Source organism: Etheostoma cragini, chromosome 3 (genome assembly GCF_013103735.1).
Source record: "Etheostoma cragini isolate CJK2018 chromosome 3, CSU_Ecrag_1.0, whole genome shotgun sequence".
NCBI lineage: Eukaryota > Metazoa > Chordata > Actinopteri > Perciformes > Percidae > Etheostoma > Etheostoma cragini.
Genome location: NC_048409.1, coordinates 2,708,483 through 2,734,214, shown reverse-complemented (window position 1 = coordinate 2,734,214; position 25,732 = coordinate 2,708,483). Strand labels below are relative to the sequence as shown.

Genomic DNA, 25,732 nt, shown 5'->3' with positions numbered 1-25,732 from the left:
AGTGAGATAGAATGATTCTTGGAGGCTGAATTCTGGGAACAGTGATAAAAATAAAAATAAAATGTTGGCTTGAATCCTTTGTGGCAACTACATACAAGAACAGGGAGTCTGTGTGCGGCATTAACAACGACTGAAATGGTAACTTGTCTGGAAACACAATGAATCACCATTGAATGTCAAAAAATAACACTAATTCTTCCAGATTAACCATAACAGTGGTTCTCCAGTGGCTTCCCTGTTAGTGCTAGTCGTGACACACTCCCATGAAAAAAAGCCCATAAAAGCAACCGCCTTCCTGCTACTTGTGAGAAAGCGTTTAGGGTTTAGCTGAATATTATGCACTAATGCTGTGCTACCTGGGCAGAATTTCATGCATCCCTAATAATTCCTGTAACAACAACAGGAGCAAAAAGGGGGACAGGGAGGGCAGGAGGGCAAAAGGGAGGGAGCCACAATGACCACTCAGCCACAAGCTGCCTGGGACTACACAGAGCCCCGAAGCCTGGCACATGCACACAGCTCTCTCTGTGTGTCCATTCAGAAGGCAGACAAGCTGGGACGAGCCGGATAAGCCTGCCTGTGACTCCACCAGGAAGAGGATCAATAAGAGGGAGTGCACCATTTCAGATACAGCCAGACAGAGCCAGGGGCGAGGCAAAGAAGCACTTGAGTACTCATTATGGTGTGTAGGATGACACGCAGTGTGTGCAGCCACTTCTTGAGGCGTATGAATGGAGGAAGACAACGCAGAACCATTAGAGATTAGGGCAGACCGCACAGTAATTGGATTAAGGCGCTAATGAAAATAAAAACTGACATGAGCGTGTCTCTGCCAAGGTTACAGAGCGGAGAAAGACAATTGCGTGAGCATGTTGATAGCAGGTGGAGAAACCAGAACCCCAAATATATACTATGACCAGAGAAATGTTGAACAATGTTCACCACGGCCAGCTACGCTCTCTCATTTGCTGGCATGGAAACAGTTGGCTACAGCAGAGCGCTTGGACATCGCCCAATAGCAGTCAATCACATACAGAAGTCCCGCCTCCCATACTAACAGCGTCTGATGTTAACCCCTGCCAAGTATCAAATGCCAGAAAACACGAGTCTCTGCCAGTAAATAAACACGGGTCACCCACCACAGTAGCCAAGATAATAATGCCTCAGCTTGTCTTTTCCTGTCCTCATATAGTGTCCCTGCAGACAACTATGCACTTCCTCCGACCATAAGCCAATCAATTCAAAGCAAAACGGTGGCTGTGCATCAAACAGGCTTCTGATTAGCTGCCTCTACAAAAAGCTGCGAAACTGTTATTTCCCATTTGACTGAATGGTCTACCAGCCAAATGACTAGATACCCAAATACAACACAGCCAGCATGATGAAAACGGGAAGAAATGACCAAGAGGAATAAAATCTGACTGAGTTTAAAATAGGACAGGGCAATATAGAGAAAATCCATTATCACGATATTTTCAACCAAATACCTCGATATCGATACAAAGATATTGTAGTGTTGACTATTGGTGCTTTCACAAAATATTTACACAAGGAGATTTTTGATAAATTATTATCAGTAATGTGGATAAAATGACTAAGTAGGAAATAATAGAACAGTTACAACAGTCTGGTAAGTTCAGAAAATTAAATCACTTTACTGTAATGCAGCCTTTAAAACCAGGAAACACTTATGTCATATCACGATATTACAATATCCAAAATCTAAGACAATACCCAGTTTCATATCCCGATATTGATATAATATCAATTTATTTCCCGGCTCTAGTTTAAAATCAAAGCCTCTATTTGCTCATCTCTTTATAACATTCCTACTCAATACAGAACATGATGCAACACTGAAAATGAGCAGGTTGGTGTTACAGGTCAAAGACGCATACAGAGACCGGTGATGAAACAACAGCAATACTGTTACCTCAGGTCTGAGACGTACTGTAGAAAGAGACTTCCTTCGCATTACCAACAAAACTCCCCAAACATTTAGCTAATGGTAGTAGGGCTGCACAATGTGTTTTTTATCATCATCCCAAACGTCTGGCGAAAGGCTGCAAAATAAAAGACTTTTCTTTAGAAGTAGAAAACTGCACTTTAAAATGTAGCCGTCATTTTTCTTTAGTGGTGCCTTTCATATTCAATTCAATGTTGAATTTGTTCAAAAGAAAGTTGGGGATTTGTTTTAACTTCAACAAGCAATGTGTGCAGCAGAAAGGAGCACACATTAATTTTAGTTTATTGCCAGTAATTTTGTTATTGCAATATAGTCAACGTTATCACTAAAACTTTCTCATACAGAGAAGCCCTAAATGGTGGTTAACATTTAAACTTTCTTTGGTGCTCATTTGTATTGATATCGATTTGGATTTTGAATCAACTGTAATTTAAAAACTAGCCTGGTCCTACCAGACTCTGGTACATTTCCTTAGTACAGAGAGTCTGGCCACTGGAAGTGTTAACTTCCTTGAAGGCGGGTACTCTGTTGAAGTTTAAAACTATTGACAGAACTACGACTTAAACTAGCGCACAACCTCAACACCATCTTTCTCAGCCACTCCCGCTGTTTGCTGATTGGTCCGGTAAAGACCGGAGAACACCCGCAAATATACCACAAACCCAGACGTACTGTAGTACTGAAGGAAAATGAAAATTAAGCAGAAGTAAGTAGAAGGGCGGAGCCAGGCTATTTCAAAACCAGACAACACTAAAATAAAAACTGGCCAGCTTCCTGCAAAATAAATACCTACAAGCCTACTGATGTGACCTCACAGACCAAAGACTATGGAGTGTTTTAACTCCACAATGTTTTCCTTCTTAAGAATATGCATAGGATCTCTTATTATCTAAGAAGACAACTGCCATTGAAGTGTAATTCATCTTTCTGCTGTGTACGTGCAGTGCATCTCCGTGATGGGAAATTGGCCCTCTGCTAACCATATCAGAAAAAAAACTTTGATCGTGACACAAGAATCATCTGTGCTCCACTAAGAAGCTCATTTGTTTTATCCTATTTAAAATTAGCTTTACATATAAGTCCCCATGGCGAAATTCGTCCTCTGAATGTGACCCGTGTTAACTATTTAGGTATGACGACAAAGCAGGGCTTGGGGACAAACTGCAGATCTGAGGCCTTCATCATCATCATCATCATCATCATCATCTGGTCAGGGGCAATAGTAACCTAATGTAACTAATGTCTTTGGGGTTGGAAACCAAAGCACCCAGAGGAAATCCAAGTAAACAGGAAGAACATAAAACCTCTACACTGTTTACTGTGAAACAACAGTGCTAACAACATCCAGGTACAGCTGTAAGAGACTGAAGTTAATTGAATGAGCAGCTTGAACTATGACAGATGATAATTAGAGCCCGACCAATGAAGGATTTTTAAGGCTGACACCGATACAAATATTAGGTTATTTAAAAATCTGATATTCCAACATATAACACTCTCATGATTAGCATAGCTACAGTTATCAATTTAACATTGCTTTAAATATTTAGGCTCAGGGTCCTGTTCCAAATTCTCATCTCTTTACCTGTAGAACCAGGTTCCAGTTTGGGTTCAGGAGTCAGACACCATCTCCACATTTAAGAGTTGGCTTAGGACTTTCCTCTTTAATAAGGTTTATAGCTAAGGCTGGCTCATGTGAGTCCTGAACCAACCCTTAGTTATGTTGCTATAGGCCTAGACTGCCGGGGGACTTCCCATGATGCACTGAGCACCTTTCTCCTACTCCTTCTCTCCATCTGTCTGCAACCTCATCCCATTAATACATGTTACTAACTCAACTTCTTCCCTTTCCTGTAGTCTTGTGCTCTCTCTCGCCCCCTTAGTCTTGTTCTCTCTCGCCCCTCTCCTCTATCGTCCTATCACTTTCTGCAGGTGTTTCTGGTTCTGGAGCTGTGGAGTCTGGATCTGTGGTTGCAAGTCACCTGCTGCCTCCATGTTCCTGCACAACACCCTCTGCTACAATTCTCTATGTCTCGCTTTCTCTGGCTCTTCTCTGTCTGTCTTTCTCTCTCTTTCTCTGTCTGTCTCTTTCTCTCACCCCAAACTGGATGTCTTTAATGGTCGGCAAATGCTTTTCTTGCCCTGCTGACAATGCTGGGTAGACCCGTGGCATGTTAAGTGTTATTCAAGGCCCTTCCTCGTTAATCCTTGCCACATCTAATTATGCTAAGCCATAGCAGCGGGCCATGTGCGTTCTTAGTTGCTGACTAATTAGAGATGTTGCTGATGAGCTAGATGAGGATGGGTAACACCAGTCAAGATTTTAAGACAAACTTGTGCAGGTTCAGTCGTGACCTGTGGAGCCGAGCTATCAATAATAAAGTTTTTGTTTTTTTATTGGACATCTTATGTGCTGTACATCAGGGCTTGAGGAGGACTAAGCAGAAGGGCAGTCAATATAAGTAATGGTCAGATAACCTTAAGAAGTGTGATGTTGTGTTATCTTTCAGTCAGCCAAGTCTGTAACACAAATGTTGTGATTCAATCATTTTGCTCTTTTGGCAAGACAACAAATTTATGCTCCGGGTAGACAAGCAATGACTCATGAACAACCTGTTACTACACCTGCTAAGCAAATCTGTTCATGTTTACTGTTAGCCTGTAATATCAGGCATTCCTTTCTCTGCAAACCCAATGCATATTCAAGAAATATATAGCATTGAGATTCAGTGCAATTGATCATACCAGCTTGAAAGAACAAAAGCAAAAGGCACTTTCATTAAAAGCACTTATTGTGAAGCTGGATCCTGTACACCCCCTCTCCTGATATAGCTATCAGTACAAAAGAGCAAGGAAAGCCCAAGGTTGTGTTTTGCATTCTCTAAGACAGACTGGCTAGGCGTGGTCTGTCGTCACAATGGTTCCATTGAGGGCGACAGATGGCACAGAGGCACCTTATGACACAACACGAGCTCTCCTCCCCACACACACACACACCTTGTTGGCCAATCAGCGGTTGGACTGTAAAAATAGACACTGGGACAGGGCTAACCTCCCGAGAGTTGAATACTCTATTTCTCAGGGCTAGAATCTCCGGAGACATCTTCAGAGAGGAAAGACTATCACCATTAATCCAGGCGCTTAAAAACAGGGCTGAGATGAGTAATGCCTTTTTTCAGATTTTATGCCTGCTCGTTATACATGTAATAGGACTCTCAATACGTGACAGTTTCAGCTAAGTGACTTAGGGCTAATTTCATTACCATTGGACACACATGGATTTGAGGGTCATATCTTCATTGGCTTTCAGGTGTTATACTTTGACAGCAGTAAGTAAGGTTTAAGTAAGGTACATGTGCTAATGATATGCATATCCATTTGCACAAAAGCATTGCAATGTGCCAATATTTGTTAGTTATGGTTATTATTGGACTTCATTTGTGGGACCTTCAGATAATAACAACCAGTCAAGACAGCTGATTTGTACAGATGCAACTCCCTTTAAACTCATTCAATGCCGTCTGAGAGCCGAGGCAGTATACCGTGCACGTTTGAACTGCAGCGGATTCTGTTACAAATCCTGTGAGCTGCACTACTGGGATACATTTGTCAAGAGCAGAAAAACCTGGAAAAATTTGAAGAAATTACTAAGTCATCTGAGAAAGTGAGATTTGCATTTGGCGTTGTTGGGCAAAAGTTCATTATAATCTTTTAGCATGTTGGTATACAAGAGGTCTGAGAGAAAACTAGAATTCTGCATCTCCTACTTGCTCGGTTATCAGGCATTAGAAAATCTAGCCCTTGTCGAATGACTGACCCGGGCCATTTTAGGGAGAGAAAGAGCATTCCTATTGGTTGTTCTGCACATGCAGATGCATGTGCACATGCCCCTTCAGCAATGGAATGCTTAACTATTAAATTATATACTTAATTGACATCCATATATGTACAGTACATAAGGGAACAAAATTGTATAAAAATGTAGTCCAGTTTATTGTCCAGGGAGCGGACATTTTCTGTGAGAGCCGGTCTGCTGGGGTTAGTCTTTAGTGTAGCTCAAACATCAGCTCCTCTGTCGTGGTAATGCTGCCTCTCACACAGCCGCTGTCTCCTTGTTCAGATGGCAGCAGCCTGCTACAAGCACAGGCCCAAAGCTGCGGCATCACCTACTGCTGCCTCCCTAACAGAGAGACGCCAGAGGCAGTGTAAGAGGAAAGGGGAATGCAGTAAACAAGCCAGTGGTTAAGCCCTATGCACACAGCTGTGTCTAATTTCATTTTTATGCCGCTAACTACAGCCTTGAATCACAGTAGGTCATCTCACATAGGCCTGGTCAATATATCGATATTATAATCCATATTGTTACACAAGACAAGGAACCGTCTTAGATTTTTTTCCTGGTTTTAAAAGTAAAGTGGTGTACTTTTCTGAACTTCAGACTGTTCTAGTTTTATTATTTGCCTTTACCTATAATTCACATTATTGTTGATCTCACATCTCATTGTGGAAATAAGTTGTGAAAACACCAATCGTCAACCCTACAATATCAACATGCATGCATTTGGTCAAGAATATCGTGACATTTGGTTCTCTGTATATAGCCCAGGCCTAATCTCCAGGGCTTTGCAAAGAAAATGAGACAGATATTCCCATAGAACTGCTGCTATTTAACAGCACCCGGATGAAATTAATGAGTAGTAGTCGTAAAGGTTACTGTATGAAGACGGTGCATGCCCATGCACGTCTGATGGAAGGGGATAGACAGAGGGGGGAGAGGGAGAGCTGCAGGAGGAGGTCTTGCTCTACTTCAAATTCTGCCTCCCACAGCATGAAGTCATTTTCTTTAGAAATTCAAGTCATCTTTTTAAAAGTCAGTTTTTTTTTTATTTAAGTTTTCGTTTACGTACATGTTTTACCTGTGTGCACAAGATATAAAACACTAATTTACAAAGAGGTGATACAAAACCAACATCAGGATACATTGCACACATCACTCCCGTTCTCTTCACCCTACATTGGCTCCCTGTGTGTTTTAGAATTACTTATTGTTGTGCTTTAGATGACTAGTGAGCGGGGCAAATTATTGATATTATATCGATATCGTAGTATGAGACCAAATATTGACTTAGATTTGGAAAATGATAATATCGTAATATGGCATAAGTGTTGTTGTTTCCTGGTTTTAAAGGCTGCAATACAGTAAAGTGAAGTCATTTTCTGAACTTACCAGACTGTTGTAACTGTTTTATTATTGGCCTTTATCCATTATTTACAATTTCATTGTGTAAATGTTTTGTGAACTCACCAATAGTCAACACTACAATATCGTTGTGGTATTGATATTGAGGTATTTGGTCAACAATATTGTGATATTTGATTTTCTCCATATCGCCCAGCCCTAGATAACTACGTTACTAGTCCAGGTAGAGGGAGCTACTATACTGACAGGGTGGGAGAGAGAGAGACTATATTGCCACAAATAGGATGCATGTAAGGGGGGGGAGTAACTTCTAGGCGGTGGGAGTTTGATCGTTGGGAGAATTAACAATCAACTGTCGATTAACTCAATTCTTAATTTTTTAAAATAAATTTCTCCGAGGTACACAGGGACTACAAAAAAACAATACCTAAAATGTCACAGGAAATTAGGACACATGGCTAAAAGCTCTGCGACAACACTATTGTTGACACTATTGACTGCCCATGGCATTAACATTTTTCTACAGTCATCTATTAGCAAAATGGCAAGTACAGCAGCTGTTACAAAGCTACACATATTTAATCAAGCCATGAAATGCCATTTGCAACAGGTGTAAAGTCTTCTTTAGGAGACTGCACAAGGTGATATTTGCAATGTCTTTGAAAGATTCTGTGAAAACCAAAATAATGCCATTGCTTCTCTGGTTTCATGTCGAATACAGAAGTAAAAAAGAAAGAAAAGCAGAGCGGGGGAGGGGTGTATGTTTTTTTTAAGTCATGCACAAAAAAGCAAGCAAGAATGAAATCCCCATTTCAATGCCATGGGTACAGTGCCACTCTGCCAGCCATGCCAAGACACTTCTTTATGAATATTCAATGGAAAATAATCTCAAAATGCAATAGCTCAAGGCTGTGTCAACATAAAACACACCGCCTTTAAGCCGTAGAGCAAGACTTTCGCCCAGGAAATGCTCATTCATTCCTCTGGAGTGTTTTAATCCAAACCACAATCATTTCCCTAAACTTAATTTTTAGTGCCTGAAATCAAAAAAAAATTCAGGCTAAACTTAAATACCACGGCCCCTGAAAGGACTGTCATCTGGCGGTGCCTGTCGTCGGCTTGCAGTCAGTTATTGGCGGCCAAATAACTGCTGCTGGCAGCCGGCGTCCCAGAGCTCTGTAGTTGCTAAACACAACCAGCAACTACAGCTCGGGTTTTCATAATTCGAACCTTAAGGCCCTTAGACTGTTCACGTTACAGAGTAAAATACTTCTATTTTAGGTACATAATATTTGGTCTACTGGTGAAAGCATTGATCACTCTGACATTTAGTCCCCACTGGGGATACAAATAATTCAGCAGAGGCAAGGATATGTAGACCAGAAATCCCACAAACCCCCCGGGCAAATCATGCCCTGGGCACGCTTACCACTATATCTGTGAATGATTCCCTGAAGGTGTTATACTACTGATTACAACAGAGACACGGGTGCACGTGAACAGATTCACATGAAAAGACCAATTATTCAGTGTAAATAAACAGCAGGAATTTCACCTTGCTGCTCTGCCACTTGTTTGGTCACTCTTAAGGTTAATTAAACAAGATCTCTTTAAGACACTTGCAAACTAACCACAGCATGCAAGCATTGTGGGGAAAAATTTCACCCAGTGCATAATACTTATGAATACATATCAAGAACCTCAAGCAAAACAGCAGCTCCAAGAGGGAGCCCTCCAATCATGACAACTCTTGTTGCAAAAGATTTTCAACATTACATTCCTCCAAGCAAAAGGTTCTAAGAAAAGAAAATCGTCCAGTACAGTGATGGAATATACCTTAGTACTTTTACTTTTACTACAGTTACTAGTTACTTTATAAATTCAACTTTGCACACAAAACACATGCCAACCCTTTGACTTTTTTTGAGTCTCGGTGTGTTGCCACAGCCAGAAGGCAAATTAGTTTCAAAAGAAACTTGAGGCAGCAAAAAAAAAAAAAGAAAACGCTGGCTAGACTATTTAAACACAGCGGGTTTGTTCAGGACCCCCCCCCCCCCCACGTCTGTCGCTAGCAATGTTGGCTAAAAAAAAAAAACTAAAGAAAACACTGCATTAACAATACTCGATATGGTTAAATTATTGCAATATGACACTGAGCGCCAACCCAACACAACAATGACAGGGGTGGATGCTTGTTAATTAACATACCAGGGACACTGTTTGAATGATATGAATGCCAAAATAACTGATGTCAAACATCTTTAATGCTACCTGGTAAAACAGTGCGGCGTGACCCTGTTCCGTCAAAATGTGTTTTAGCCATGTGTTACTGTGGCCACTCAGGCAGAGGAAGCAGCTATGTGCTGTCATGAGGCAGAGAACAGCCTTTCACAGACAATCCCCATTCCCCACTAATGGTGGTTGTTGTGAAGGAACCTCCAGTGGGAGTAGATCCATAAATCACCGGTATGCCATTGAGAATACAGTGGATGATTAGTGTTTGCTAACAGCAAACATGCGGCACAGTCCCTGATGTTTTTAGATCAAAATGCCCTGTGTTTCAAATAATGGCCCATTAACAAAGAGTGCAAACAGTGCTTTACAAAATACATACAGAATGCTACTAAATGTTCACAATGTATAACTCTTTAAAGACGCCCTGCCACAGGTATTTTATTACGTTGTGATGGATTCTGTAAAAACACTTGTGGAAAAAATGCCTTTGTTACCTTCAAGCCATTCTAACGTGGTATAGAAAGCCTGCAGGAAGACTCGATTTGTGCGAGTTCTCATTAATATTCAATGAGCTAAGCTGCCTGACTCTGACTGGCTAATAGCTAGCCAATGAGAGCCTGGCTATCAGAATCCTTTACCCAGCTCATGAATAGCAATGAGCTCAGGCAACATGATGTCAGACGGACCAGCTGTTGTAATTGGCCTGATTTCTCCTCTTATTTCTTTTGGCTAGAGCCGACAGAGGAGGTAGCAGTTCCTATTCACATTCACATCATAACACAAACACACATGGACATAACATATTTCCAAAAATGCAAGTAAAAACGGTTTGTGTGACACAGCACCTTTAACAAAAAACTCCCTATGCCACAAAATGTCTTTAGCCTGAGAAAGACAAGATACCAAAAATATGCTGTAGGGAATTTGGTGCAAGTCTACCAGGGTTTGGATGAGAAAATCATAAATAATAGCTTAATACATTGAGAGCTTTTTGACCACAACAATGAACATGAATCAACTGAAACTGCTTCAAATTGCAGCATTCACAATAAAGTAGAGTAAATCTTTGGTAGCATTTAAGACACTACCAGAACAATGAAGGTAAAGGTTTTTAGATAGCAGTAGTTTTCTTTGGTGCTTCTTCCAGATGTTGTGCTGTCATTGTATAGGTGCATAGAGACCCTGTCTCTCTACATTGGCAGACAGTTTCATTTGCTTCAGAGGGCCTGTCATCTGCCTGTGCTCTCTATGACATCTATGGAAAAGATGCACAATGGGGTTCATGACACATCCGGCTTCTGCTGGCAAAGAGAGCCAGACGGCTTTCAGGAAGTGGAAGCCAATGAGTCATACTGAGATCCTTCAGGGAGGAGAATGGTAAAAAAGACCAAGACAGACAAGATGCCAAACATACAGCGTACACAAAGTCAAGTTTACTTAAAAAATCTGACACTGCATTACATACAAATTTTGTTTGGATATTGTTTTTTTTTCAGTCTGCTGCTTTGGGTTGACTAAGTGGTACACTGAGCTGAAAATACAACCTATATGTATTTGCATTGTGTGTTTTTAAGTCAGTAACCTTGCACACCTTAACCCCTTTAATCTTCTCACCCTTCATTGCACACTATGTTAACTCACTTGTTAAGTTGTATTAGCGTTTAAATACTGAAATCAAAGGAACGGATCTTAAGACATTGTTTAATTTATTGAATTTAAGATTAAAGGCTATTCAACTAAGAAGGTAGTAGCTAGTGCAGCTAGCAAGGGCACCGAGCAACACTTGGTCATTTCCAAGAGTCTGTTCAGTCAGCCAAACAAGGTGCATAGCGGTTGCACATATGGAACTGACATTATAATATATTTTTTTAATTTATTATAAGAATTTTCTGTGTTTTCTTTTAAATTTGAAAAGCCAAATTTCCTATGCACCGAGTCCTTCATAATGCTAACCCTACTGTTTGCCTATGTAGAGATGCAGACAGACATGCATTGTGCTTCGGTAGAGCATAATGTGTGGGAGGTTTAAGCTATCCCGGTTCCTGCTCTACTGGACAGGCACACCAACCAACCAGTAGGAGTTGCTAGTGCAGTGAAAAGCACAGAAATCCTGCCCAAATACAAACACACTGTGTTTTGTTGGAATGCACAAAAAGCAGAAGATACAACTGCTGGGAAGCAAAACCCAAGTTTTGCATATCTTTCTGAAGTTGGCTTTGAGGGATGTTTGAGTTTATAATTCACTGTCAGTTACTGTAGCCAAATTTGGCAATTGTGGAACTGAGGTGTGTTAACCATGCAGTGTGACAGTCTAAGCGCTCAGTCAGTCAAACCTAAGACACCCTCAAATTATCACACAGAGTGAGACAGCCACAGTACAGAAAACCATTATTAGGTCTGTACCAACACTTGATACTAAAGGTGAGGGCTGACCAGCACACTATTGAGCTCAGTGAAGACAAAATTGCATCATGCCAGCATCAAACCGGGGCCTAGCTGTTCTTTCCATAAATACCATACACAGTAAAAGTGACAAGTCTAGCCCTGTCACAGTCCAATGCCAAGACCCACTGTGCTTTAGTGTATGCCAAGAATGCAAACAGAGCATGAGGTTACAGGGAATGACTGGCTTGCACTCTGCACCCTATATAAAACAGGAAAACACTGCCATAAGCCTTTCCAGGCACTAGAATAGCAAATCCTTATGACCTCTCAATCTGGCCCCGGGTTAAAAGCAAGCCAACTGGTAAACCTGAGGCTCAAAAATAGGCTTGAGCACCTTGAAAATTGGGTTTCAAGAGGGGACTACACAGTGCAGTAGTCAGAACATACCCCAGTAATGGGGATGTGGTGGTGTGCCGTACCAAGGGCACTGTTACCAAGCCTAACAATATCCAAAAAGCCTTTAGCATTTCAGAACCCATCTGATCCACCACCAGCACTCTGCCACTGAGGAGTTAACTGTAGTACTCCAGTGACCTCCAACTCAGAGATGGACTCTAATCCCCTCCAGTCTTCCAGCTACACCTCCTTCCTGTTTAGATTCAGGTCTTCTGCTAAGTGCTCCGTTTAACTCTGGATGATATTGCCTGTTAATGTTAGCAATTCAGTGCCCTCAATGAAAACTCCTTAAATTCCCCTTTATAGCCTCTCAAAATTCCTTCCACACCCAAGCTTTAGTGGTTACATCTGATTGGTTGGGGGCGTCTGTGTGTGAAAAGGGATGGGGGTCTGTGCTGGGTAGTGTGAATCTCTCTGTGTGTATGACAGGATATACATGGCTAAATACATTCCAGTTATCAGTTGGCTACACTTCAGTTTGAAGGAAACAGGCTGTCAAAATGTAAAAACATTAATGCCATCTGTTACAAGGCCGGGAAGAGCAGCCATATTTCTCCATGTTCTAAAAGTGCAAGCTGCATGGCAAATGTCGGTACGAGTTGGTGTAACGTCCTTAACATTACTCATTTATTATTCATTGGGATCGATCTCCGCAGGCCGACAAGTGCTGTCCAGATTAAAAAAAGGTCAAGGTGGATGTTGGTGGAGCGTTCGTCAACATATAGAGGTTTATTCCTCGACGCAGAGGGCCCTGGTTCGACTGCGACCTGCGGCCCTTTACCGCATGTCATTCCCCCTCTCAGCTGTCCTGTCAAAAATAAAGGCCCAAAATACCCAAAAAATCTCTGGATTGCATAATGTCACAAATATCACCCTGGTTTAATGTTCAATTTTGAATGAAAATAATCTTTAAATCTTTTTAACTGTGTGACAAGATAACTACAGCAATAACGTTCAATTTGATAATACAAAGAGCTTTAAAAATATATATATTTTTTAATGTAGGGAAACATAGGGATGTAACGATCTCCGGTGTAACGGTAAACCATGGCAGAAATGTTGACTCAACAATTACCCTTTTCATTTAGATTATCCTTATTATGGCAGTGGATTCCCACAGTGTGGAAACCCTGTGTTTAATCCAGCTTTATCCAGGGCTCCTGAAGTTGTCGTGCAGGCGCACTGCGCTCAGACAGGAGAAGGGGACAAAATGTACTTTCTTGAAGTGATGTGGGTAGTTCTCATAGTACATCCATAGTAGGGCTGCACGATTGTGGCCAAAATGATAATCACAAATATTTTGATCAATATTGTGATCACAATTATTACCACAATTATTTGTTGATTTTAACCAAACTCAGATTTTCTTGTCACATAGGCTGTTTATAACTGCTTTGCGATCCATATTATGCTACATTCTTCTTATGTGGTAAGTTGTATAGACATACAGCTGCAACACATGTAAATGAAAATTAGCTATCTGAAATAAATAGCGTAGGATTTTTTTTTTTAAATGTATCTCTGAGAAAGCTCCTTCACTTGTTTTCAATAATAACTGACAAAAAGAGCTAGGTAGAGAGAGGGAGTGCAGTGGAAGTACTCACAGAGAGACGGCTGAGTCAACATGAATGGGTCCAGCATGGGTTGAATGGCGGGTCAGTGGAGTTAAACACGTCATGTGTATAAAATGTCTGTATTGTCACTATGCTGCATTTTTATTAACTACGCCAATGATATTCTGGCCATGGGTCACATCTCTTGCAGGTCCAGCAGGCTCAGGCTCACGTTATCACTCGACAAACTGAAGTTAGTTGCATTCAATAACTTCTTCTATGGGTTTGACTGCCTCGTTATCTTCAATAAGTGCTCCGCTACAATCGGTGAAACGCAATTACAGTAGTGTATTCCCTTTTGCTGTAACGCAGTAATATAATGCAATATTAATTACATTTTGGTAATATACCTGTTAAAATCTCAGTAACGTGGGTTAAAACGCATTTTAACGCAACATTTTGTGTTTTTTTTTTTTTTTTTTAAGAATTCACCAACACCCTGATACATTTCTTCACAGGGAAAAAAGCCGTGAGTGTTATTTCCTGTTGCTGTATTTGATGGTTGAGATGACTTCAGAGACAGATACATTTGCCAGATGAATATTATTTTCTGGAGTTATTACGCTGCGTTGAAGCGAGCTGTCCTGTCTCTTTTCCCGTGGTCAGAGACAGAACCAGAGACAGTAAAGACAACACGTGTCCAACAGGTGACGGTACGTCAGCGCGGACAGCAGTGTGGCGAGCTGCTGACAAATAGAAAAATGTAAATATTATATTTTATCAGCCATAGTGGAATGGCATCGAATGACGACCAACCACGCTTGTCTTTTCTGGGACCATTTCCCGTTCAATATGTTGCAGTTTTACAAACGACAAACTGAGCGGACGGACATGTTTTGCAACAGACAACTTCCGCTACTTCAAAAATAAAAGCACTTCCTGTGACGGTTCACAGAAAAACTAAATTACTGTTAAACAACTAAGGTTGTGTACCATTTCACATATGAGCTGTAAATCAAGTACTGTAAATAATGTATATAGTGAGTTTTAATTACACGATTATTGACCATTTCCTTCAGAGTGTTTAAAACTAAATATGAATTTCTTAATCAAGTGCTTTAAAATCAACATTTTACAACAATGTCTTACATCAATACAACTGAAAGGTACTCTTAATTGAGTATTTTCACTCTCCCATTTGCCTATTGTACATTTTACGTATCTGTTTTTATAGCTGTAGCTATTTTGAATATTAATATTAATTATACAAATTATTATGAATAATCTATGATGTAATAAAGTGGATGAAGAGAAGGCTTCATTGATCCGGTGATGAGATTCCCACGCTAGCTGCCAAGTCAAACCTCCGATGTTATTTTGGTAAAAGTAACTCAAAAGTAGTGTAACACATTACAATTCAGAGACAGTAATATTGTAATACAACTAATTCATAAAGATATAACAGTCATATTGGACTGGTCCAACATCAATAAATAAATACGGACCATGTCTACAGAACAGGACATGTTGTACTGGTTGGACAGTATAAAATAAATAAAGAGAAGAGGACACGTTGTACTGGTTGGACAGTATAAAATAAATAAAGAGAAGTGGACACGTTGTACTGGTTGGACAGTATAAAATAAATAAAGAGAACAGGACACAACTTTGCTTTGCTTGTTCCATTTTGTTGTCACTCTTATTTCTTCATTTACACTGTCACTCTCTCGAAATACACACACACGTGTTCCGCTCCAGAGGGTTTGTCACGTGCACTAATATGTGCAAGTGGGGCGGCAACTGGCCAATGAAACAGGATCATTATAGAATTTCAAGCTAGCTCTAAATCCAAGTAAACTAAGCCACACAGCCAACGGACGAGACGCAGCGCTCCACGAAATAAACAAAATGTGGCATACTTATCGCGACACTTTCGTTATATTGCAATAACGATATTGACTCGATATATCTTGCAACCCCAGTGGAAACAGTCCGTCATGACCCATACACCGGTCTTCACAGTTCTGCTACAAAAACAAAAAAGGTGCTATGTTGCCATGTAGGGTTCTTGCTATCTTTGGACATATCTGTTACATAATTTTAGATTACTCTGCATGAGTGAGGATTACATGAGGTTAATTCCCTTCCCCAGTGATATCACTTTCTAAATGTTTCTTGTCCTTCTAGTTCTCCTAAAATCCTAACACTGTGGGATGTACTAAAACATGATCAGGTTGAGAATAATGTGACACTTCCGGTAGCTGGGGGATAAAATAGATTTATTTAAAGAAAATGTTGAATATTATATATTATCTTGCATGAGTAGGAAAAATCTATGAATAAAAAAGGGCCTTTGAATGAGAGTCAGCGGTTTGACCGCAAAATGAGAGGGTCATCTGTGCATGATTCCTCAAAATGCACAGCTATCATTAAATCCGACAGAATGTTAAATTGTTAATGGGTAAAAACTAACGTGAGTGACTGTTGGAGTACTTCTGCAGGCTGCCCAAGTACAGCCTATCTGTGGGAATCACTGACATCCTTTAAAAGTGGATCCTGCACATTGAATGGATAAGAAACAGCTATATGTAGCAACAATTGCTTCTCCGGAGATAGTGTCTTCTTACTGTGATCTAATTAGAGATTAGAAATAACATTTTTTGTTTTTTTTACCGAATAAGTGTCGCTTCACCTTTTCATATCCCTATTAAGGCATGTCATGACTTTGTGTGAAACAGAAGTATCTCTAAGTTTCCAGGCAATGACTAAGTTGCTAGAGGAGTATAACGTTAGAGGAGCGGGTGACACACTATGGTGACTGCATAACAAGAAAGCCTGGGGCGTAACAATCTGAATATTTCCTTGCTGTGTGCATGGTGATGCATCCCACTGTGTTTTATTAATGAATTCACCATGATGTGCATGGATGCATGCAAAGACACACACAGCTTCTCTTCACACGCCACAAAAGAAGTTGAGAGCTAAATCCTAGGCAACAGCATATAGCTTTGTTATGGTAAGATGAGGCATGTTCTCATTTTCTTCAAATCAGCCATAATGTATGCGTTAAGAAGACTCATCGGTAGCTATTTTGAGTTGTAGTTCCATAATGGACCAGAGTCTGGTAGGATCAGGTCATGGACAAGGCTATAATGACTTGGTTTGGGTTGCATGACTCCTGTTTTTCCCTGCTTCTCTCAAACCCAAGTAAAATATGGAAAGACAGAACGGGAGCCAGGAATTGCACTCAGTCAATAACAGCTTAATCAAAAAGTGGAAATCCTTCTTTATTACGAGTGAATCGTGTGAAGAGAAAAAGGTCGTGCACCAAAACCAAGCATTTATAGCTGAAGGCAACCGGTCAAACCAGATCAAATGAGAACCAAAATGAAAACGGGCACGATGGAATGGCGCCCCAAAGTTGTTTTCACTATTATAAAGAGAAGATGGTAGCCTGAACAACCAGGACAATTATACCTAGCAGATAACTGAAACTTTGACAAAGTCTCCAACAATCTGTCACATGTTCCTTTTGTCCCACAGAGCAAATGCTTCAAAGTGGAGAGAGGCCCTGTAATGTCTAAAGTATTGCCAATCTAGGGTTCCACGTCTACAGGGAGGCTGTATTCACATTGCTGGCCTCTTTTCAAAGAATGACAAGGACCCGCTGTTCTAATTTCCTGATAGCTTTGAGATCTTAGCCTGATTTGACAAATGCAGACATACTGTAGTATGAAGTCACTGGAATTGCAATCTTAAGCTAAAAAGCAATGTGTTCGAAGCACAGCCCAAGCGATTTATAGGTGGGCCGATATTGTCAGCCGATATTAGGCATTTCCTGATATATTGGTATCGGCATTTTTAATGGGCAATTAAAAAAAAAAATAATAATAATAATAATCATTCATCAGAATCATTTGTAATGACAAATGATTCTGGTAAATGAATATTTAAAAATAAAAACGGACTGTCAACCATGTTATGAGTGTTGGCGTTGCACAGTTTGTCTACCAGAGGACGCTCTACAACGTCCCTGTTGGCAACACTGATTATATTTGGGGTTTTTATTAGAACTTTAATATATTTTGATGTTCCTCTTTTCTGTGTGACAACTCATCAACAACTACAAATAACTAATGTTAGGGAAATCTGTATTTTTTTAAATATATTACTGGCCAATTATTGGCATTTTGGATTTTTTTTAAATCAAATATCCGTATTGGTCTTAAAAATCCTTTATCGGTTGGGCTCTAGTCCCAAGCAGGTTCTCAGTACTCACATACAGTAGATAGATAGATATATAGATCATTTATTCATCCCAAAGGAAATTTTAGTAGTACCAAGATACAAAACAAGCTTGTCTCCCAGGCCTCAGTACTGTGTTTAACCTATTTTGTTGTTTTTAAATTAAACCTGGTTAATAATATAATAAGTCAAACCTCACAGTAATGGGATAAGGATGGATTCTGCTACCACATGAAGCTAATCACTGGAAAAAACAACCAGTAAGCCCCACAGCCTGTGCCTCTTCTGTGAGCAAACCCTCAGGAAAGGAGGTTTATGACTCCACAGCGCTCCACAGGGTCACGTGCATGTGTAATGTCATGTTTTTTGCATCCTCAGGCAATGCAGCTCCTCTCAACCCTCTCAGACCTGGATCTGTCTGATCCACTCCCCATCATTAGTGGAGTCAAGTAGTTCTGGTTGGAACAAAACCACAGTCGCTCTGCTTCTTTCATGCTTCTCCTTTCTAATACTGGATGAAAACCTTAGCATCTATACGATTTAAACAAAATGATGTGCAAAAATCTGGCAGCTTTAAAACTACAGTCTGATTAATAGGGAATTGGTATTTTACTGACTGTTTCACAGTTAAGATCACACAGTTTCAAATGTGTTGAAATTACTATTCTGAATAGATAACATACCTCAAACATGCATGGCTGACAGTTGTTTCTTAGAAATTGTCTTCAAATCTAGAATTTAAATTTTATTACTTTCATCAATCTCTATTCTGACACATATTCTGGTCCAGCAAACAGCCCCTAAAGCACTGCAGTGGCCTGTTAGTAAACACTCTTGTCTGTGGCAGGTTCGGTTATTTGATAAAACTAAACTAAATTGATCACAGAAAATAGAGGTCAAATGATACACAAGGCCTGTCACTTCACCTGCTTTGGATGGATTTCCCAAATGGAGCTTTCTCCAAATGTCTGTTTAAGGGTGCTTTCACACCTCAGCAGTTTGGTGGGGTTAGTTTTTAAGATTATTTTGGGGCATTTTAGGCCTTTATTTTCAGAGGACAGATGAAGACATGAAAGGGGGGGGGGGGGGGGGGGGAACACGACGACATGCAGCAAAGGGCCGCAGGTCGGAGCCGAACTCCCATACATGTGCGCCTTCTCCACCAACCGAGCCAACCCGGCCACAGTTTGGTGCTTTTTAATAGAACCCTGGAGCATTTTGATCAGATGGTCCGGTTCTCTTTGTTTGGTGTAATAGCTCATTCAAACTCAGGTGCAGACCAATCAACCAAACTCTGGGCCGCTTTAATACGAGGGTCTTAGTTCACTTTCAAGTGAAAGAATGCAATCCAAACCCACATACAGCAAGCACACTAAAAAACTGCATTTGATAGCGTGCAATTTCAACCTTGCACACAATACAGACTTATACTTGATTTAAGGGATGACAACTTTAAAATCCACAACCTATTATGACCAACGCTTGTTGTCTGTGTGACAACACAATCTCTCCTTCACTCGCTGTCTTGTCAGCTGCTCATATTGTTGGCATTCTTCTAAATTATTAGAAAGTGTGAGTACACCCTAAATCATTTAATGCCCATTCGAGTCAGTGGAGTACTGAACCGGAAGTAGCCGGCCACACTTGGACACTGCCAAGTCTTATTCTCACACACAAAATGGATGAGCTACAAATACAAACGGAACTGCTGCGTGATGATTATCACAGAAACATGACTTAACTCACCGCAGCTAGCAGCTAGCAGCTAACAGGGCGAGCGAGCTACCAGCAGGATGGAGACAGGGTAGGTGAATTTAAACAATGTCAGAGTTGAAAAAGCTTCTTGTTGTCATTCGGCTCATTTTTGGCCGGAATTCTCCTTTAACGTTATGGCTAATACTATTGTTATTTAGTTTATGACATATCGTTTTGGCTGTGCCTTCTATCATGATGTCTTTGTGCTGACCGAGCATCGTTAGCTTTTACAACAGAGCCACTTCAATACACTTGTAACAATACACTTGTTACATTACAGAGTTCTCTGTTGATTCTGGTCAGTTGCTGTGTGTTCACTAGGGGTGGTTCGGTTCATACATCACGGTTCAATACAATGGAGGGAAAAGCAAAACAAAAATACAGAAGGGAAAATTGTTTTATTGTTTGTCTCAGGCTGTAACACCTAGTGTCATACGGTCTCTCCCCTGAGCTGCAACTGAAGTATGTAAAGCAAGATGTAAACCGTGAACGATAAGTACGCCACATCATCTCCAGACACCATCTGGAACTAGTAAACAAAAGAAAGACAATGAGATATAAAACTGAAAATACAGCATCTCTGTTCTCTGCAAAGACAAACTAAATTACCCGATTAATGCAACGTGATCATTTTCACCGCAGAAAGCTGCTCTCAGCCTGGATAAAACTAATTTAGTTAGCCTGAAGAAACAAGGCGTCTGTCCCAACTAACGTTACGGTTACATACGGACTAAAGCATGGTGGTGGACTGGTAGCTGGAGAGGTGGCAGTTCACCTCCTGGGCACTGCCAAGGTGCTCTTGAGCAAGGCACCGAACCCCCAACTGCTCGGGGCACCTTTCCATGGTCAGCCCCCCCACCCTGACATCTCTCCATTTAGTGCATATGTACTGAGCATGTGTGTGTAATGTGTGTAATAGCAACAGAGTGTAAATTGTAATTTCCCCTTGTGGGACGAATAATGGATACATTATTCTTAATCTTAATCTAATCTACAACAGCAGTCTTATCCACCACTTGCCTGTACTACTGGAACTGAGTGGGGAACCAAAGTTTTCCCAAACTTGCAGACTGCCGGGTCCTCTAACTCTTCGCCACCACTCGCCATACTCGTCCTAGTAACGTCCTTAGTGCTGCTATCTCCGACTCACTGCATACAAAGGCGAAGCTCCTTGAGTGCCTAAACTCTTACAATAATAATTATGGCTTCTGAGCCGCGGTGTTTACCTTTTTCAAAATCAATGAAAATGTATATTTCTGCATTTCTTAATTCACTATGTTATCCGAGTTGTGTCTAACTAAAGTAAAACATAAATTGTGGTTCATTTCAAATCTCGTCAACATCACATTGTAGCCCTGTGAATGAGAATGGACTCGTGAGGTGCCTGGAGATGCCCACCCCTCAACTGAGCTTTGTAACAGTGGAAACTACTTGGCTGTGGTCACGCAGACAACTGAAGAGAGATCAAAAACACATACTTTGTCTTTTCTTGGGGGGATAAATAAATTGTGAATATGGGAAACACAATGTGCAAACTGTTCTAAAATAATTACTTTCAAGTTAGAGCGGTTGGACGAGCAACCGCTGCTTTTGGCCGAGTTGATTTTCATCGTCATGGAGGTAAGTCTGGAGCTGTTGGTCGGCCTGCAGTCAGCAATGCTTCCATCTTGCTTTGTAAATGGAGCAGCGTGGAGCTACGTCATCACTCCCACATGATCTGAGTGATGATGTAACACAGGCTAAGTGAAACAATCCTACAATAAACTAGAGAGACACATTTGGCTGTGGAAGAGAGAGCCATATGGCGAGACAAAGATTGTAATTCTTTTGTCATATCCCACCGCTTGAGGACATTGGAAACTCATCTCATATGTCGCCCAGTTTTGATTCACTTCTCTCACTTTGATTTCTGGAGGTCATATTTCACTTTCTGTTAGAAATATTCTAGTTATCAGTTTGAAGAAGATCAATTAATAAATTATGTCAAGAGGCTCAACAGGCCCATTGGACCTGCAGCAGGCAGAGAGGAAATGATGAGGGCGAATCCCTTCCAAATCTCAGTTCAGACAGAAATACTGCAACTTTGTATGCTATATAATTGTCAATAAAAAATTACAATTTTTTTTAATTTACATTTAACTCCAAAAGGTGACATAAATAAAAGTACTATTTCTAGTATCTATACAGCACCAATCACTACAAAAGTAGATTCAATAAAGGAATACAAAACAAATATTTAGATTATAGCTTCAGTGATGGCACCAGGGCTCAACGTTAACTTTTTAAGCGGTTGCCGACTTGGCGACCAGGCATGGTTACCCAAATTGACAATACGGTTCCCATGTATTAAACTGCCTATATTTGGAGCAATTGATTTCTTATGTAACTATAAGATGAGATAAGAAAAGATTAAAAAAAAACTTTATTTCTCCCACAGTGGGGAAATTGCAGTTTGCAACAGCAAAGATAAGAGCAAAGATAGATAAGTGTACAATAAGTAACATAATAATTAACTATACCACTCACTGTAATAATGAAACAATGAGATAATGGCCTTGGATATAAGTTCCCATCCCTCTTAAATAGGGGTGCAACGGATTACAGAACGCACTGATCGGTCTTGATTCACGGATCGGCAACATTTTCAGATCAGCACAAAAATGGTGGGATTTAAGATTATTAAGAATGTAATAACATTCAACAATAATTTCTCCTTTCACCATTATATTGATGTTAACAAGAGAAAAACAGATGAGAAAAGGGTATTTCACAATAACTTTGAATGAACCAGGAGGTTCATCAGTTTTAAGCTTTTTACAGTCACTGGTTTTAAAAAAGGTCCCATCAGCATGGAAATTTCACTTTGAGGTTTTTAAACATTAATATGAGTTCCCTCAGCCTGCCTATGGTCCCCTAGTGGATAGAAATGGTGATAGGTGTAAATTGAGCCCTGGGTATCCTGCTCTGCCTTTGAGAAAATCAAACCTCAGATGAGCTGATCTGGAATCTGGCCCCTTATGAGGTCATAAAGGGAAAGGATACCTTCCCTTTCTCTGCTTTGAAATATAAATCAGATTCTATCAAATAGAATTCAACCCAAAACTCCAAATACCCTTTTGTAACTATGTTGTACAATAGAGAGAGTTAAACCGATTGGTCGGCTGGGTTGCTATATCAAACATAATTAGGTTATTGCAGATAAGGCCAATGTGTAATGAGAAACCACAGTACAGATATGCCAAAGATTTGGGCTTTTAGCAACTGTGTCATCAATACATTGTTTGTGCAAGTGTGAAAAGTTTATTACAAAATGTCTCGTTGAGTAGATACAATATAATTCCTGAAACAATGATTAGCTAACTAAGGGATCCTTGTAACGTTTATGTAAAAATCAATATTTTAAAAAATCTAAATCAGCCTCAAACATCTCATATTGAGTCAATGGCTAAATTATATCGCAAAATAACTTTATTAACAAAATCCTTCACTTGGAGTGTCTCTTGTTGTGGAATTACTGCAAATTTCATAGCATCAGATGTTCTGACAAAAAAGAAATAAAGATGTTTGCTCTCATGCAGAACAGAATATGTCCAGAGCTCATCAGAATGTGAAATCAGAAATACTTTATCCGAGGCTTCCATTAAATTAACAGGTTGCACGTAATTGTTAAGTGTTTAGTGTAACTGGTGGTAACATAACACAATGTGTCAAATACATCATTTTATTTGCTTAAATTAAATTATGGCTCAATGAGACTGACTACCGCCATAAGGGTCTTACAAATAGACGTATGTTGTTATACGTTTGTTGTTGTTATACGTTTATAATGCTATATTGTTTCAGTAAACCCAAGGGAAATTGCATTAACATGAGAATACAGTGAGGTCTCCACTCCATGTGTGTTTTTTCTCTCCTGCCTTAGGAACACCCCTGCACATGGATTGAACATAAAGGATTAACAGGCTATCCCACGAATGCCTGAGCCTGAGTGTGGCTGAGCGTACTACACCAACCATACTGTAATCGCCTAACATGTCAAATTACTGATTTTAATCAAAAAAAATGGGCGTGCAAAGTAATATATGTAGTAAATGTAATTTGTGGTCACAAACTCCCTCTTTTAGACTTACATAACGATCCATTTTACCAACTTAGAGGAGCTGATTTCAAAGCCTTTACCGTGGCATCAGATTACATAACAGATGATTCAGAGACAGAAGTTGTGCTTGCTTTGCATCAGTGTGCCAGGGAGACCAACTAAACCCACATTGTCAACAATCATGAAGGCTACTGTATGTAAGCGAGCATGCGTTGTCAACCCCTCCTTTAATGCCATCACACCTGTACACATTGCCAGGTGCACTTCAAATTGCCATTTTTTTATTTTGCACATTGTCCCTTTAATTGAGAGAACGTGACTCAACCCAGAAGGCTGTGTGTGTGTGTGTGTGTGTGTGTGTGTGTGTGTGTGTGTGTGTGTGTGTGTGTGTGTGTGTGTGTGTGTGTGTGTGTGTGTGTGTGTGCAAATACAGGGAGCCCAGCATCACTTCCCATCAACAACGTACGTCCCAGCCAAGCTCGAGACCAACTGCCAACAACAACAACACGGTCATAAATGGGAGAAAATGTAAATCCCCTCGGCACATTTCCATTCGCATAATGCACACAGAAATGGTTATATAATTTAAAACCCTATCATTCATTAGCAACATGTTTTCTTTAATGTTCAATACCGCTAAGTCAGCGTACTGGCTGGTAACGCAAAGAGTGTCTCAAGAAAAAAATGGTATCCTCACATTAGCAGCAAGCTGTCTTTACTTAAAAAAATGCATGAACCTGCTCAAGAGTAATGAGCGAGTAGTAAGGTAATTAGCAGCAGTCGCAGTACCTTTAACGTTACCGTTGCACCTGCTAAACAGAGTGCCTGCGGGCGGAAGGAGGGAGGGGGAAGACCAAGAGGCGAGAGGATGCCTGTCCACTATGAAAGGGTGGTGATATTCAGAGATAAACAGAAACACAAACACTTCCAGTTTAGGTGCTGAATATAACACCGTCTTACCTGTATAGCCCACAAGAAGCAAGGCTAGAAAAATATCCCTTAACTGGACCATTGCAACTCCCGAGTATGTTAAACGTCGTAATGTTAGCTAACGTTTAATCTCCGCTCGGTCCCTACGGTGTTGCCCTCGGGTTTCCTGTCTTATCTCAACAACTGTTCATCTTAATCTATATATTTTTTTGCAGCTGGTCGGTGGTAACTGCCAGTAACAGCGTCGTTGATGACAAGCAGCGGCCGGAGATTAGCGGTGATGAGCGCCAGTGCACTGTTCAAAGTCTGACTGACAAGCAGAGCCTTCTCACAAAGGTGGATTAATCCGCCGAATAAAGGACCTCCTGTTAAATAGTGCGCGGGTCTCAAAGGAAACCAGTGTCACGAGGAAACCCTCGCAATAATGTGGAAAAAATGCACTCCACATAATGGGGTATTATTATATCTGTTTAAATAGAGCAAAGAATACATACTATAACAAATAATAATGATATTTAAAAAATTACTTTCAATCTAAAAATATGTTGGCCTATTCATTTTAAGGTGTTTTCTGTGATAAAAAAACAACACTTGATATGCTTTATTTTGTCAACACCGCATAATGGAAAAATTGTCTTCAGAGCCTAAATGCAATTTATTTTCAACCAGAATGTACAATGCAAATACAGTACAATACTGTATTTTTATGGGAAATAAAGCATCATTTGTACTGTTAAAGGTTTATGAGCTGTAATTAACCATTTATTATGATTTATTAAAGCTTTGTAGATCAGCTATTAGCCATTATTAAGAACCACTTTTGGATTGCCAGTGAAGCTGAATAAATTAGCCCATCAATCCATTATTTAGACAATTTATTTAAAACATAATTATTTTAAAAACTATTT

General features: G+C 40.2%; 1 protein-coding gene across 15 annotated transcripts in view; it reads right to left on the bottom strand.

Moving 5' to 3' along the window:
- Positions 1-25,159, bottom strand: part of ncam1b (neural cell adhesion molecule 1b) — a 79,051-nt gene extending 53,892 nt beyond the window's left edge. For 8 of the 15 annotated variants that reach the window (XM_034867957.1, XM_034867946.1, XM_034867947.1 and 5 more), the window contains exon 1: positions 24,855-25,159. In XM_034867957.1, the coding sequence (XP_034723848.1) occupies positions 24,855-24,906 (52 nt within the window). In that variant the 5' untranslated portion in view covers positions 24,907-25,159. The remainder of the gene's footprint in view (positions 1-24,854) is intronic. The other 7 variants (XM_034867951.1, XM_034867954.1, XM_034867952.1 and 4 more) reach the window with 2 other exon arrangements.
- Between the last annotated feature and the right edge of the window lie 573 nt (positions 25,160-25,732).